Source organism: Pavona decussata, unplaced genomic scaffold (genome assembly GCF_977016875.1).
Source record: "Pavona decussata unplaced genomic scaffold, jaPavDecu1.1 SCAFFOLD_124, whole genome shotgun sequence".
In the NCBI taxonomy this organism is placed as follows: domain Eukaryota; kingdom Metazoa; phylum Cnidaria; class Anthozoa; order Scleractinia; family Agariciidae; genus Pavona; species Pavona decussata.
In genome coordinates this window covers 1768572-1784965 of record NW_028145538.1, presented here as the reverse complement: position 1 = coordinate 1784965, position 16394 = coordinate 1768572, and the positions used below count along the sequence as shown (strand labels likewise).

Genomic DNA, 16394 nt, shown 5'->3' with positions numbered 1-16394 from the left:
TAGTAGTAGCAGCAGCAGCAGCAGCAGCAGCAACAGTAGTAGTAGTAGTAGTAGTAGTAGTAGTAGTAGTAGTAGTAGCAGCAGCAGCAGCAGCAGCAGTAGTAGTACTATTAGTAGTTGTAGAAGTAGTAATAGTAGTAGTAATTGCTTTATTTGCATGACCACAAGATTTACAGTATTGCAAAAGCTTATATAATCTAATTACTAACAAAACAGTGTAAAGTATCATAACAATATATAATTAATTCGAAGTTACATCATCAATATCCAATAATAGCCTGTCACGTATAATCATACATGAAGAAATAAACTTCATAACCAGTTTGTTTACATTATAGTCTTTAGAGTTCATCAGTAGTTTCACAATGTCTGATGTCGATTTCGTTTGAATATCAGGTATCATTTTACTTATGTCTTCATAGAATGTCTGCCTCTGTAAAGAGTAGCAACTACATTGAAACAAGAAATGAGTTTCATTTTCCACTTGATTTGATTGACACAACTGACATAATCTTAACTCTCTAGGAAGATGATCTTTCTGATATCTACCAGCTTCAATTCTGAGTTTGTGGTTACTTAATTTAAACTTAACTAGGTTTCGTCTATCAGGAAAATTTCTTAAATGAGTTAAATAATTAGACGAAGAGTATTCATTCTTGAAAACCTCATAGAACTCTAACTTTTTTGAGTGTTCAAGGTTGTGTTGCCAGAAACGTAGATACTTGTTTTTCATATTAGTTTCAATTTGCCTTATTGTCTCATTGCTAAAATTTTCAGGATTTAGATCAGATGAATAGTATTTTTCTAACATGCCCATAAAATTGGAGTAAAAACCGGAATTATTAATGGAGTGTAAATGTTTTGACATCAGAAAAGATTGCTTAACGATAGAGTCATTCTCCTTATTGTTTAGGTAAGCAAAGTATTTCATAATTTTTTGGTTTATTGCAATAAGTAATGGATATCGCCCTAACTCAGCCCTACATGCTAGTAGTAGTAGTAGTAGTAGTACTACTACTACTACTACTACTACTACTACTACTACTACTACTAGCAGCAGTAGTAATAGTAGTAGTAGTAGTAGTAGTAACAGTAGTAGTAGTAGTAGTAGTAGTAGTAGTAGTAGTAGTAGTAGTAGTAGTAGTAGTAGTAGTAGTAGTAGTAGTGGTAGCAGTAGTAGAAGTAGTAGCAGTACTAGTAGTAGTAGTAGTAGCAGCAGCAGCAGCAGCAGCAGCAGCAGCAGTAGTAGTAGTAGTAGTAGTAGTAGTAGTAGTAGTAGTAGTAGTAGTAGTAGTAGTAGTAGTAGTAGTAGTAGTAGTAGTAGTAGTAGTAGTAGTAGTTATTGACAAGCATCGTCACCTGCAGTACTGCGTTTCTTTGCCCTTTGAGGAGAACTATCACTGGATGAAAAAGGAGAAGGAGATCTCTTTCTCTTTGAAAACGACCCCTCTAGGAGCGCTTACTATTAGTCAGAACTGGCCGGCCGGATCGGTCAGTTTTCAAATGGTACGCGTCACTTCTTAGAACTGGTTCTGGCCAATCTTGCCCTGCTCTTGGAGTTGGGACAGCCGTTTCTCTCGCTCCAGCGCGGAACGTGTACAGCGCGGCAAATTCTCTCGCCAGGTTCAGCGTACGAAGTCACATCACGTTCGAGCGAAATTTGGTGGAAAATTACATTGTTGAAAATATCAGGATAGCTGCTGCTTTCTCAGTTGTTTTAACATCAGAAACTACTGGTAAGTACACACGTCTCGCTTTTCTGTGGCTAATCAAAATAATTACTACTTCGAAAACGCGATTCATTTACCATTAATTCTTGCTCGTAGCAGAAGAAGCCAAACTCTGTTCTTGGACTCAGACTTCTACGAAACTGTTAATTTCCTTGAGAAAAGAACAAGATAATCTTTTTTGCAAAGGCAAAGTGCCTAAAAATGTGGCATGGCAAAGAGTTGCTGAAAATTTTAACGAAAAATCGCAAGTTAAAGTCACCGGGGAACAATGTTGTAATAAATGGAAAAAGCTCGAAGAAAAATTTAAGAAGGTTCAGGAGCACAACGAAAGAACAGGGAGCGACAGAAAAGACATGGAATTTCAAGAAGAACTTGCCGAATTCTTTAGCAGTGACCCCAAAATCATCCCACTGGAAGAGGTCGCTTTGGATATCAACAAGCGCCTTCGTGACTCGACGTAAACAACGCGATACGCTAGACATCGAAACATCAAATCGATCGGCAATTTGCCGGCCACTTTCTTGGTTGGCAAGAGCCTAAATAGCTACAGCAATTTGCTTTTTGGGGTCGATACAGAGCTTTCCGAGCCTACTAGCCTTTGGGATGTGCTCAATTGTAGAAGGTAACGGTTGAGCATTTCGAATACTGAGGCTGTCATGCGGAAATGGCTCCTGAAAACATCGCAATGATAACGAGGGACAGTGGCTTCAAGATACTGTGAAATTCTGGCCCACTTTCGTCCGGAACAAACACAGCAACTAGAGAACAAGACAAACTCGTCCTCTTCGCTATCCTCTAGGAGAATTTCTTCCTCCTTTGAGAAGAGAAACTCAGAAAAAACATGTGGAGAAGTGATCCAAAATAAACCCGCTACATCCGCCATGTTGTTTTCATTTGACCCTGCGCGTAATACACGTAAAACCCACGCGCAGGATCGCGTGGACTGGCCTTTTTCCTCACCATATCGGACAGTGAGAACCAGTTCTCTCTGGCCGGCCAGTTCTGACTAATGGTAAGCACCCTAGGATTCAAGAAAAAGATTAGGCCTGTTAACGCTTGCAGGGCGGAATTTCGCTCTGCACGATACCAAAGTCTAACTTTCTATCTGCAGCTGTAGCTCACTGTTCAATCTTCCTTGTATCTAACAACAAAAATATTTATTTCCATTTGGAGCAGAAGTTAAGATGTTCGCCCCAGACCATTCTCGAAAAAACAGTTTTGAATCCCGATTTACTACTGTTCTGTAGAATAAATGCGAAACCAGCGTGGTTACCCGAGTATTTTTCTTAGGTTTCTTAACCTGACCGTAACGTTTGCCAACTGGTAAATCCAGTTGTTAGGAATATGAAAATCAGCCTGACCAAAAACATCTGCACTGACACAATTTTTTTTTAATAATCGCGCTCAATCACGCATGTTCTTTCTCAAATTGGGACAAATCAGCTCCAATTACTCGGTACGTTTTTAAATTAGTCAAATTAGTTAAATTAGTGTTTTTTTGTGGTTTATGACTACGCGGGGAAAGCAGATCTCAGCAAGGGCTACTGAAATCCAAATTGAAACGTTATTGGAATAAAAGTGATGAAATATTTTAAGTCGGTGAATAAATGAGAACGATGTATTATTCAATAAATGACACAGGCATACTCGGAAAAAGGAAATTCGAGTGCTCCTGCCAGGAGTCGAACCTAAGACCTTCCGATTACTAGTTCGGATGCTCTACCACTGAGCTACAGGAGACTCGTGGGTAGCTTTATCATCTCTGAAAAATGCATGTTTACCCCAAATTTTCTTTTTGGATACCAAGAGCACTTGCTAAGCTCTGCTTCCTCACATAGTTTTAAACCGCTCAAAAATATCCCTGTATTAGTAGGCACCACCCATAGGAAACCCGAGTATCTCGAGATACGCAGAACGTATGCGCAGTAACAAAAGTAGGCACCATCCTTAAAAGATCCCACTTTCATTTTAGTCAATGTCTATCTTTAATACGATTAAGGTTTACTTACCTCCATCGCCATAGTGTTTCCAATCTTTGAAAACAGTTGCATCCCTTAAAATATGAGCAGTAAGGGATGCAGCCATTACGCTAGAAAAGGGTCTCCATACATCTCCTTTAGCCTTTTCGCCATCTGCAAAGTCCGAGACCCCTTTAATGACCATCCATTTAATATCTAGGTCATGTACTGCTTTGTACAGACCTGCAGACGTTAATAAGACAAGGCGCTCCATAAGAATACGCAAAGAGAAAAATAGAAACGAAGGCAGGGAATTCAAAGGAAATCAAGGTAAACCGTACCCAAATACAGTGGAGCCCCAATATAACGAACCCATGTATAACGAAGAGAATGATGTCTTTCAGCCCGACCAAAGTTACAGTACAATGTATCCAACAGAATCTGAGTCTGTAAGGAAACATGTACGTGTCCTATTCTTTCTTCAAAGAAAAACATGCAGACATAGAGGCGTATTCTGTGAGGCAAGATAGATTCTTACCTAGAAATGGTTGTGCAGCACTTCCACAGTGCACAGACCCAAACATGAGCTTGGCTTGTTACATGAAGTACAAATTCTCTTTTCGCACGTGACCACAGACCAAACTTACATCGAAGGCCAAATACCCGACGGGTCGTCAGCCTCTATACGCGTCAAATCAGTGTCCACGATGTGGAACTTTTAAAATAGGACTCAAATGTGCGGAGGTTACCCGGGGCGATGGGGCCTTGAATTGACTGGCACATTTACCCGTTATGTAATGTTACCTAATCAATGGTAAAACCTTTACCTTCAGCTTCCATTTCAAGTGCTATTGCGTCACCAAATCGCTTCATCAGCTTGTTCTTTTCTTCAAGGCTATTAACTACCCTCGGGCCGCTGAGAACCACACCATTGGAATGAACCTCTACATCCAGTTCTGTTGGATCTTTCAAGGGCGCCTGCCAACCATCAGCTGCATTAAGAGCGACTCGTCCAAGACCCCTGTCTAAAGGAACAGCTATGCCACGTTCTTCTAAACCATCCTCGGTGTCTTTGGTATAGGCATAGGTTCTTACTTTCGCTGACAGCACTACGTCTCCCTGTTTGACTTTCTTTAGGCCAGCGCAGGCACCCACGTTAAACACAGCTTTGGGTCTTAACATTTCGACGGCCTTAGGTACAACAATTACGGGTCCTAGAACATCGGGACCCATTCCGCATTTCATCACAGCAACTTTTTGCTTCATTTCATCCCCACGAATATTTCCAAAGTACACAGGACCAAGTGCCTTGTGAAAACTCTTATAAAAACCATCACTCAGCTGTGAAAGGAAAGTTTTGAACTCACAGTCCTTCACAGCCAGTATCAAAAAGTCGACAGGGAGTATAGGTTCGACTTTTTTTTCCCAATCTTCCGATGTCCTGGGAAGATCCTTGTTTGTTAACAAACGAACGTCAGCGCTCAATTCTGGTGGATTACTGGAGCTGTCTTCAGTGCCTCCTGACATTGTAAAACACTTACTGCCTATGAATAGAGAATGATAAATAATCAATCTATCAAACAGTTGGTTCATTAACAGTGAGACAGCTTATTTGGCCCCATATGTAACAAAAGTTAAATGCAAACGAAAGAAGTAACAAGAGAAGTAAAGGAATACTTCAGGTTAACATTATCATTTGCATTTGTCATTGCTGTTATATATTTATTTCAAATTTACACTGTTCACAGTCCCCTATTTTTCGGTCGGATTATCGAGACTCGTTTGCTTCGATGGAGCTGTTGCCTTATAGTTTGTAAAAAACGAGCGCGATCTGGGGAGTGCCGAGCTACCGATGGGAGCGGGAGCGGGGAGATGGCAGGAAAAATTTTTTTCCGGGCTACATCAGCATAGAGGAATTACAAAAGACTCCCCGCTGAGAACGGCCCATATTTTGAGAAAAGTGCTTTCTATCATGTAAGGCAAGTTGTCACCCAGTGGGTCCCAAGAAAACTGGAAGCTTCTCGGTTTCCCTTAGATGCAATAATTCAACAGCAAGGAAAACGAAAATAATAATATTTAAATAATAATGAAGGCTCAAGCAACAAATACACCCATACTAATAGATACTATAAAGGTCTGTTCAATAATTGTAGGTCAGATGGGGGGCTGGAAAATGCAACAAGAAGGTAGGGGTTCACAAAAGTGTTTCATCCGTTGAGGGGAGCGGGGTGCACCACCACCATAACATTATTGTTATCACTGATTACATTCAATACACTGACAATGCTGTAATACCAAAATAAAACACTTCAGTTGTAACGAAAAGCCCTCTTGAATACAGTTTAATCTTTATAAGATGTGATAATTGTTTGTTATCTGGAAGTATACAGTGTTCATTCTCTGCAAGTTTGGAACCATGACGACACAGAATTTAAAATTTCTGCATGCAACGTTTTCTTTGTTGGATTTTTAAACGAAACAGTAGTTACAAGTTGTAATTTTTGTTGTCATTAGAAAATCATACTAAACCACTTATTAACTTGGACGTAGAAATATCGAACATGAAAAGAAAACATGCCTGTAAGCAACTGAGCCATAAAATCCGGCGTGACATTCACTGTGTTGGTATAGCATAGCGTCTTGTATGAGTAGTATGTGAAATTTAGTCTCATAAAAGGTCCCTTTCAGGATTCACAATAATTATTTTCACTGCTTTCTGTGTCACAGAAACATCCTCAAGCTTAATACCTTACCACCATTATTTTCATACTCTGATTGTTTTTTGCATAGAATATATCAACAGAGTTAATTTGTTGACCTCTGGAAATGTTTTTTTTTTTTCTTTTTTTGCATAATTACGCCATTCCGAAAGTCGTGCCGTGCTATTTCGCAAACTCATACCTCCTTTACTCTCACCGGTTAGATTCTTATGAATCTCTTACTGGGTTTGAACCGTAACTTTATTGTTTAATCGAACAAAAGCGAACTGATCAAAGTTTGATTATACTTGACTGTGTTCGGCAGTCGTCGCTTAAAAATTGATGATAAAACTTTCAGAAACACCCAACGAGAACATATAAACAAAAAAAGCTTACTTAATTAAAATGTTGTCCCCTGTGTTCCCACATCGTTTTGTGCCCTTTTTGACACATATTTGTGTAAGTAAAAATACAGATTGATCTGCGTGATGTTTTAGCTGGAAATTTAAGTTGCAGAAAGCTTTGGGAAAACGGAAGTTTATTCCCGGAATTTAGTAGCGGCTGATGGTCATACGAAAATGCTACCAGAACTTTTAACGATATATTTGCCTCTTCGATGATAGAATTAGTTTTCCAGCGTTAGAAAATTGTGATCTGACAGTTTACCAACGAAAACTGAGCTGAGAAAAGTAAGGCATCCAAACAGATATCCACTGAAACAAATTAACCGTAAAGGTGGCCGTGAACCTTTTCTGCAAGTCAGACCGACAAACTCGATTGATATTCAACTGACGGCTCTGCAAGTCGAACATAACCGACAACAGTGGCAACCCATACACTTTCGAGTAGCATATACAGACCAATGTATTTATCACAAAACAAGAAATAATCAATTGGTAAGTAATCCTTTAGTTTCATTACAACATGCGAGCAAAAACTGTCCATTTTCCGGTCTAAAGATTACGGTAAGAAGGTTTATCTTTAGGCAACCGATCAAGCGTTCGGGAGTCTAATGTATGCTTGCTTTCGTTTGCCAAAGTTTTGCATGCCATAAGTTCCATTTTTTTTCCATTTTCTTTGCTTGCCAGCCAGGCGAACTTAATTGAGGTCAGCCGCACGATCGATCAATTGGAGGTAATTTTGGATATCCAGGGATTATAGCCAACCACGGTAATTATATACAATCTGAAATTTATATGCCAGTTCTTTGTAACAGTTATAACTGACATAATAGTTCATTAATGTTTTAGTTAGGAACATACCTCCGTCGCTGTACCCCTTGCGTGCGAAACCCTTAGTTACAGAGAGCGTTATGTATGCCTTATTAGCATCAATCAGATTGCAATGCAGCCAATCAAATCTTTCACGACACGTACACGGAATTACGGTTTACCCAAACGGTCAAAGACTAATTGTGAATGACTAAATTGTAAATTTCAGTCGAAATAAAATTACTTGAGATGGCTGTTGTTCCCAGAGCGTTCTACAGCCTTTTAACATAAGATGCAACGGTTTAACGTGTTTTGATTCTTCCGCTAAAAATTGTTAGTTCTAGGAAACATTAAGCGGTGGACTGTCGTCAATTCCCCGAATTCCAAAGTTCCGTTGTGTCACAACAAACATAAATTAACTGAAGAGCGTGTCCCGTTTTTTAGCCAATTTTATAAGAAAGCAGCTTTTTCGATATTGCAGACTCTAGCGGAATATTGTACACGACTAGACAACAGATCGAGGATTAGGAAATACAAGCCTGCAAAAGAACATGTCTGATCGCGGGTTTAATCGGAAGTAAGTGAAGGTGAAGTGAGTGAGTAAGTATTTATAGTTTATAGTTTTCGCATCCAAGGAACCTAACCAGGAAATTAAATTTCATGTTGACTATTCACCTTGCGACTTCCATGAAGTTGAAACGGAAGCATGGGCTCCGGTGACGCTTTCTCGCAGAAACTGATCTCTAGTTGTTCATCTGATCACAATTTAATCCGAATTTTGTAAGGCCTTCAATGCTTTTCGAACAGATATTCCATCGGCCAAACGAACTGCTTGGTGCCCCTGCATTTTGACATACACCTCGACAAAAAACTCGTTGTATACTAGTATATATAGTATATATTTCCGGTTAAATATAATAACCAGTACTTTATAGAAAATCAATTGAAATAACCAGTAATGTTATTCAACTGAAATTGCCAACACAAATGTTATATTTAGTAAGAAGTCTTGACTCAATGGCCATGACAACAAATAAACTCTAAGAATCCACGTTCACTGAAAGTTACAGTTTTTCACTCGAGCACAATCATTTTCAAACCGTTTCTTTTTGTAAGAGAAAATTGAAATATTTCTCGCAGAGAGAACAGAGAAGTTCGTTAAGCGGAGAGTTAACTTGAGAAACTAATAAAACAAATTAGCCAGCCCAATATTTGACATCGCGTATTAAATGAATTAGAAGTCTGCGATCACCCCTTCATAATTCACAATCAACTTCTTGATATCCTTATCAGCTAAACAGAAGAAGTTTCCCACACCGTGGCGAGGTGTAGGTAAACACAATTTCAAAATTGCCTACCTTCAGGAAACTTGATGAGATCTACAGTGCACGACCAGCCACCGCGCTCGCTGAGTATGGATCAATACCGAATTCTAACATATCTTGACCTTAAATTAACTGAACCAGGTGTCTGGTCGAACAAAATCGAAAGCAATTAATTGAAGAAACGCGACCTTTATCGCGCGATTACGTTTGATAAGTTTTCCGTAACAAAATTTGTACGCAGAACTTTTGGTAAGTTCGAATTATTGAACAAAATTGTCTCTGAGCTAGTCTCGTTCTTTCTAGCTTGTCCGATGTAGTTCATTGCTATTCGCAAATCAAACATAATCAACTAAACAATTAGCTAAAAACACGTCCCGAAGGCGATCAACACAAACTGATCCATTTCAACGGAATAGTATATCGAATCAATATCCTTTCAAATCTATGATCAATGTTCAACAGTTTTCGATTTAGTTCGATTGGAACAACATTGATAAAGACTCAAGTTTTAAACGCGAAGTTACAACTTGAACACACTCGGTATAAAAGTTTGGCGTTATGTTAAACGCGTAGCCGTTTGTGAAAAGGAAATGCTTCCGCTATAAAGACCAGTTGAACTATTGTGGTTTATTTTTAATCGACCAATAAGGATCGAAAAACTGGTGTTTACTTGCGTTCGATTGCTAAATTTTTTTTCTGAGTTCGATATAATTTCGTTCGATTACCGAATCCACGATCAAGGCTAAACAGTTTTCGATTCAGTTCGAATGGAACAACATTGATAAAGACTCAAGTTTTACACACGCAGTTACAACTTGAACACACTCGGTATAAAAGTTTATAAATGTTGCTAAGACCTTACCTTGCTCTACTATTCGTCGAGATTTTTTCGTAGGTGCTTGGACCCCGGTTCTTTCAAAACAAATCGCTCAGTTGCAGACGAAGACAATTCGACGACCGGCAACGCTTCGTTTAGTCGTTTAGAGGGTATGCAAAGAAATGAAATGGGGTAACGAATTCTGACCCGCTTATTGTTTTGTCTACAGCCAAAACAGATTTTTTTCCGGTTTTGTTTGGGCTGTTTTGAAGGATTACGGAGATAACTGCAAAAGCTGTTATTTGAACAATGTTTCTTCAGGTAAAAAAGAATAAAATAATTTAAAAAAAGTCACTATCCTTTATAAATAACTGTCCTTTAAAAACAACAGTGGATGTCGCCACGGGTTACAAAAAAGAAAAGCTTCTCTCTGAAGCTTCTTTACCTTATTCTTCCTGACACGTACGCGAAAAAGAAGGTACGAATTACGTAAATGTGGTTAGTGCTGTGCATGTCTATTACTGGGCACTTTTTAGCTATCTGAAGATGTTTCTCCTTGCAACGTCAACATGGAAACATTCTTGAGTTCAAACAGCCACCGATTGCTCCCGGCTAATTTTGTCATCCTATTTGCAACGAGGTCTAAATTTTAATTAAGGCCAGTTCCTCGCCACTTCTACTTTCTGCATTTATGTTGCATGTGTTGCAAATAGATTAAACTTGTCAAATAAGCTTGTCAAACTGGAGTTTTGTAAGTGTTGTGAACGAGCGCCAAGTGCGCGCGATGTCCTAGGAATGGCGACGTCAAAGGCTTCACTTCATGGAGTTTTGACGGATTCACCTTAATAGATTAAAATTCTAACTTGGCTCCGATTTTATGAGGAATAAAACAACAGAAATTAATTATTCAAATACAAAACTTCCTGTAGCTTCTTTTGCTTATTTCTCTAAGCCTCTAAGAATTTTGATATATGTAAATTGACCTACTGTTGACGTATGGAAAACGTTGACTCAGAGGGTTGAGGAGGCGAGGGGGAAGGACAGGAACAAAACGCAGATCGAGTGCAGCGGGAAAGTAAAGGCAGAAATTGGGCGGAAAACTGCGTTTGCCAGATTTCTGAGGGCGCCGTAAGTGAACGAAAAAGAAACAAATTATATAACTGGAAAAGACAGAGTGCAGCAATCGCCACGGAGTTGTTCCTCCCCTTCATCTCGTCCTAACAGGATGTCTAGTTCACACTTTCCTCATTGAATTGCTTCAGTGAATCAGCCGTTAAACGTGATGCAGTTTTTTTTGTATTCTTTGTTACATAACTGGTTTTAACAATTGTCAACTTTCACACAGGAAAGGCTGAGAAGGACAAAGTCAAGGGCATATCAACAAATTGATGTACTGTCACCTATATTTTCTAAAACAAAACCATGCATCGTACAAATTGAATTGTTACTTTAGTTAATATTTGTAAAACCATTGTCACACTACAGAAGACAAAGGAAAGGTTGGCGTTTTTGGTTGACCGTAAAGCGGTAATTGTAATTGAAAACTGTAATTGAAAACTGTTCCTGTTAAACCCTGGTCAATTTCATGGGATCATCTTCTTCTTCTTCTTCGGCCTCCTCATCAAGTGCGCCGTCGCTATGTCTCAGCGGTGTCTCTTCGTTTGCGTCGAGCTCGGAGAACTTGATGTCGTCACGTGACAAGTGGTTGACGATTCCCGCGCCAAGCGCGTCACCCATGACGTTGACACATGTGCGGAAACAATCCCTTAAAAAATAACAATAAAGTTAGACCACCTTTCACAATGGTCAAGCTGGATAATGCACTGAAAATTATTGGATTCTGCTTTTTCATATTTTCAAAAAACTCTGAATTGGGTTTTATTTTCAACTGAGAGGAACTGATCCAAGACCAAGATAATAAAGGATTTTGTAGATGTGTGTCGCGCATCAAAGTCTGCACACTTGCACCATGCATTTACACCAAAATGTAGCCACTGTGTGCTGTGTTACGCTGCGAACTGATGAATGCATAGCTGGAGCTGTTCGGCTTCTGAAGCAGATACAACACTCGTACGGATGGGCGGTTCGAAATTTGCCTGGATGTCAAGGGTAGTTTGATCAAAATGAAGCCCGCCCCCGCCGCCGTCACTCCCCCGCCCGCCCGTCGCCACTTTATGTCCACGTTTTCTTATGGGAATCCCATACAGTGCCGATAAAGAAATGGCCCCAGGGAGCATAACAGAGCCTTCTGTTACTCAGTGAGCCTAGGTATAGATCTTTAGTTGCTTTTTAGGACATTGAGAAATACTGCATTTGAAGTCAGTATATTTTTCTGTATTAAATGATGGATCAGCCAGTGTATGTTAAAGTTCTAAGCGAACGCATGACTTCCCACTGAGTGTTATCCCTAGTAAAGAAATCGGAGAACGCACGAGGTAGAGAAAAAAGCCTTTGATCTTGGTGGGAATCAAAACACGACTTTCGGATTTCATCGTTCGTTGCTCTACCGACCGAGCTACAAAACACAGGAGCAAGTCGTGGATGATTATGGTGGTAATTTGGCAATGTGAATGTGAAGGGTATTTAACAAATAAAGAAGCCTCGACGGTGCTCTGTTCTGTTGTAAAGCACGTAGGAAGTGGCTGGAGCACGAAAGTAGTGTAGGGGGGAACACGAGACGTAGTCGAGTGTTTCTTCCTACTTCTTGAGTGCTCTAGCCGCTTCCTAAGCGCTTTACAACAGAACAGAGCACAACCGAGGCTTTTTAATTTGTTTTATGATAAGGAATTCTTTTATTTACCCACGCATTCACCCTCATTTTCGAAGCAAACTTCATTTCCAAACCTGGGTTTTTCTGTTTAAAAATCAAGATAGAAAAGTAAGACCTTCAGTGGAATCCGATGGATTTGTGGCTCATGAAAAATCTGGACGTTGTTAATGAAATTTTCTTTTTCCATTGTATTTCACATTTCGATAACGTAGACTCCGAAAACTGGTCTTAGTTTTTAGTATTAGTAACACTAGAAAGGTTTGTGTTAGTCTAAGCAAAGAATAAAGACTTAGTTGGGGAAAGTAGTTGGTACAAGCTTTCAAGAGCTCCATTTCAAAACAAAGCCCAAAGTGCAAGTCAGGGGGGTAGTCATTTTTAAATTAACCTTTCAGGGCAAAATCTTGTTCGCCTAACAAACACACCACCGTATGCCTAGTTACTCTAGAGTGTTGCAGTGTGATGAGAAGGTTTGTCAAGTGACTAGTCAACGCCGAAATCCCGACTCTAACCCAAAACTAACCCTTACTCAAAGAACTTACCCAAAGGCCAAAGCAATGACACTTATTCTGCAATTCCAAAAATATTCCTAGGTTGGAGTGAAGGTTACCAATTACTGTTTCTTGAACGTGATTTGAATTGTTTCCTTAATGAATTTTTTTTTCCATTGTAATTCACATTTTGATATCGTAGACTCCGAAAACTGGTGTTAGCTTTTAGTATTAGTAACACTAGAAAGTGTTGTGTTAGTCTAAACAAAGAATAAAGACTTAGTTTGAGAAAGTAGTTGGTACAAGCTTTCAAGAAACAAAGCCCAAAGTGCAAGTCAGGAGGGTGGTCAGTTTTGAAATTGACCTTTCAGGGCAAACTCTTTTTCGCTTAACAAACGCACCATCGTATGCCTAGTTACTCTAGGGTATTGCAGTGTAATGAGAAGGTTTGTCACGTGACTAGTCGACGCCCAAACCCCGACTCTAACCCAAAACTAACCCTTACTCAAAGAACTGACCCAAAGGCCAAAGCAATGACACTAATTTCGCAATCCTAAAAATAACACTGGGTTTATGTGAAGGTTAGCAATTGCTGTTTCTTAAAGGTGCCAAATGTCCAGGTCACGTGATTCTAATTGTTCCCTTAACATGGCAATTCGATAACAAACTGCTTAAAGCTTGCGGCTGGTATTAAACCAACTGCTCCGCTGTGGTTTGTGAATGAACAACAGTCGAATTCACGGGAGCGAGAGGATCGCTCGAACTGTTGACACGGTTAGGAAAACTGGGCTGCTGTGGCCTCCCACTCAATGCCCCGGAGAAGATATTTGAACAAGCTGTTAGTTGTCCACTCCAAGAGCGAGCGTTGTAATTTCTGATGCTTGCTTGACTGCGGTGAGCGTAGGTGGTCGTGATGTGCCGTGATGGAACTTGCACGAAAAATTTTAAGATCTTGTAAGTTTATTTAATATTATATCTGTGTATTCGCTTGCTAATTAAATTTTCATTTTTCTCTATTTTTTGTGTGATTTTTCTAGATAACGAGCGTTTACGGTATCTTTTAACACAGTACTTAAGCTTATGACATGTTAACATCTTTCGTTCAAAAACTTGAGCTGCCCATTTTATGTTATCTTTGGTGTTTTTCGTCTCTGCCTTGGTTCTTATTTCGTCAATTTCGGCGGTTGACATGTTTGCAAATCTCTGTTTGCTTCTGTTTCTTCTTGGCCCTGTGTTTTAGTCGCTAACTTCTTCGGAAACTTCACTTTCAATCACCGTGTTATTTGTACTGTTACGCACAGGATGGTCCATGTCCATTGAAGCTGAGAGATCGTTTTCGTTTTCTAAGTTATATAAGACGTTTGAGTAAAAAAAAAAAAAACAATAATATTAATGAAAAAAAAAAAAAACAGTGAGAAGTCCAGGCATTTCTCAAACGGGCTGATGGCGTGACACCGTTGCTCCATGCATCTGTCGACTCGACAATGCTCCTGTCCAGTCTTACGACTCGTCCGAGTCGACAACTGATTGCAAGGGCCCATCTGCCTTACAAACACGGACTGATGTTTTTGTAGTCTTCCTAATGAGATGCATATTTCCACATCCACCCCTAAAATTTAAAAGCAATATCATGTAATTCCACGAAAATGTAACTACTTCACCACTTGCACCAAACTGACCAGTAGAACAATTGTTTCACGACTCGTACGAGTCGTACGATTCGAACAAGTGGTGAGTACTGGACATAACTGGAAATTTCAGCATGTAAACCAAACGAAAAGTTGTTTCGCCTTCTAGGATCTTCCAAGAGCCAGGATCTTCCTTCCTCCAGGTAAACGGCCATTGAGGCTTACGATCGTTTGACAAGGTTAGATGCGCATGGGTTGTGAGATTAAAAGAAGAATGAGACTAAAAAGATATCTTCCTCCTCATTTTAACTAAGTTTTTTTTTTTTTTTTTTTTACATCAGGAGCTCATCGGTGTCGAGACCTTTTTTTTCTATAGAGTGTGTGCACGGCGGCCATGTTGGGGGACTAAAACGATAGAAGATATTTGCATAAAAATAGAATATATTTCCTAAAGGAAAATCATTGTATTGTTTCGGTCCTCCAACAAGGCCGTCGTGCACACACTTTATAAGAAAAATGTTCTTTGTGTGAAAAAGGAAAGCGTTACAGGAAACGGATTTCAATGATCAGTGGAACAGTAGACTGGGGAACAGTGGAACGTATAGAACGTTTGGAATGTGTGAAACCTACCAAAACGTTTAGGGCCAGTTATTTAAACAGAGTCTAACTTAGGCCGCAGCTTAAGACAATCAGTGGGCCCCCAAATTTGTTGAACGGTGGTTTATTTTAAGTAGATGAACAGTTTTCTAGCCTGGAATGCAAGCCTGCTTGTTATCGTCAGCAGCAGACAATGTTTAGATATGACTATTGGCAAAATTAAAAATGGCTTAGAAGGTCGTTTTGTTAAACACCGTCTAAACTGTCTTTTAATAACTGACCCTTACTCTGTAACTTTTGAGTTGAACGAAAAGAATTTTTCTTGCTAACTACTTGTAGCTTTTTCTGGGTTTCATAACCATTGCCTTTAATTAACTATGTTGTAGTTAACAACCAAGTATACTAACTGCAACCAAGAACACAAAAGACACTGGCATGCAGGAGCCCATTACACGGGAGCGTATAGTATTCCCATGCGTATCTAAAAATAGACCGATGTCTAAAAGGGTTAGTATAGTAGCTATAAGCTGGTGAGTCCAGCTAGCTCGAGAAATTATGACGCATGTGATGACAATGGGCCAAAAACAGCTGCTCGTGTTGACGAGCAAGCACCTCAGAATGAATAGTTCATTACTACCAGGACAGACTATTCTAGTCAAGTGTATCAAGGATTGCAATACCTTTCTTTAACAGTGAGTCTAACCGACGAACCCTCAGATTCTACAACTTGATATTATTTCCTACTCCAGAAACTACGGGATGTCTGACACAGGTAAGCGATTGTGGAAACACGGAACTGTTATAAATGTCAGTAGGAATATATTAATCTGATGTGAAGAAAAACTTGTTTTAGTTGAAGCAGCTTTAACAGGAGCTACGCCATTGGCCGTGAAAATATCGAAAAATGCAAATTTTACCCAAACGATCCCACAATCCCACTTTCTTGCCGTCTCCACATACTCTTGTAGGAAGAAATTTTAGCTACTAATTGACGAATCATTTAGGGGACCGTTCATTTTTTATGAGCATGGGGGGGCTGGTTGGATTTAGGGGGGGGGGGGGCCACGAGAAAAAAATGGCACTAAAGGGGGGGGCTACCAAAAAAAATGAGTGAAAGAGGGGGGGGGTCACCAGAAATAATTGGCTAGTAGGGGAAATTGAAAGTGGCTCA

At 39.7% G+C, this 16394-nt stretch overlaps 1 protein-coding gene across 2 annotated transcripts in view; it reads right to left on the bottom strand.

The window, feature by feature from the left end:
- LOC146469400 (uncharacterized) overlaps window positions 1-16394 on the bottom strand; it is a 152599-nt gene that overhangs the window by 90287 nt on the left and 45918 nt on the right. The window contains exons 1-4 of one of the 2 annotated variants that reach the window (XM_085123417.1): window positions 9786-9919; window positions 4516-5232; window positions 3740-3931; window positions 1360-1449 (exon numbers count right to left, since the gene is read on the bottom strand). The exons of the other annotated variant lie outside the window; for it this stretch is intronic. Of the exons in view, the coding sequence (XP_084979543.1) occupies window positions 1360-1449; window positions 3740-3931; window positions 4516-5215 (982 nt within the window). The 5' untranslated portion in view covers window positions 5216-5232; window positions 9786-9919. Of the gene's footprint in view, window positions 1-1359; window positions 1450-3739; window positions 3932-4515; window positions 5233-9785; window positions 9920-16394 lie in introns of those variants that run through there. 2 annotated transcript variants of the gene reach the window in all.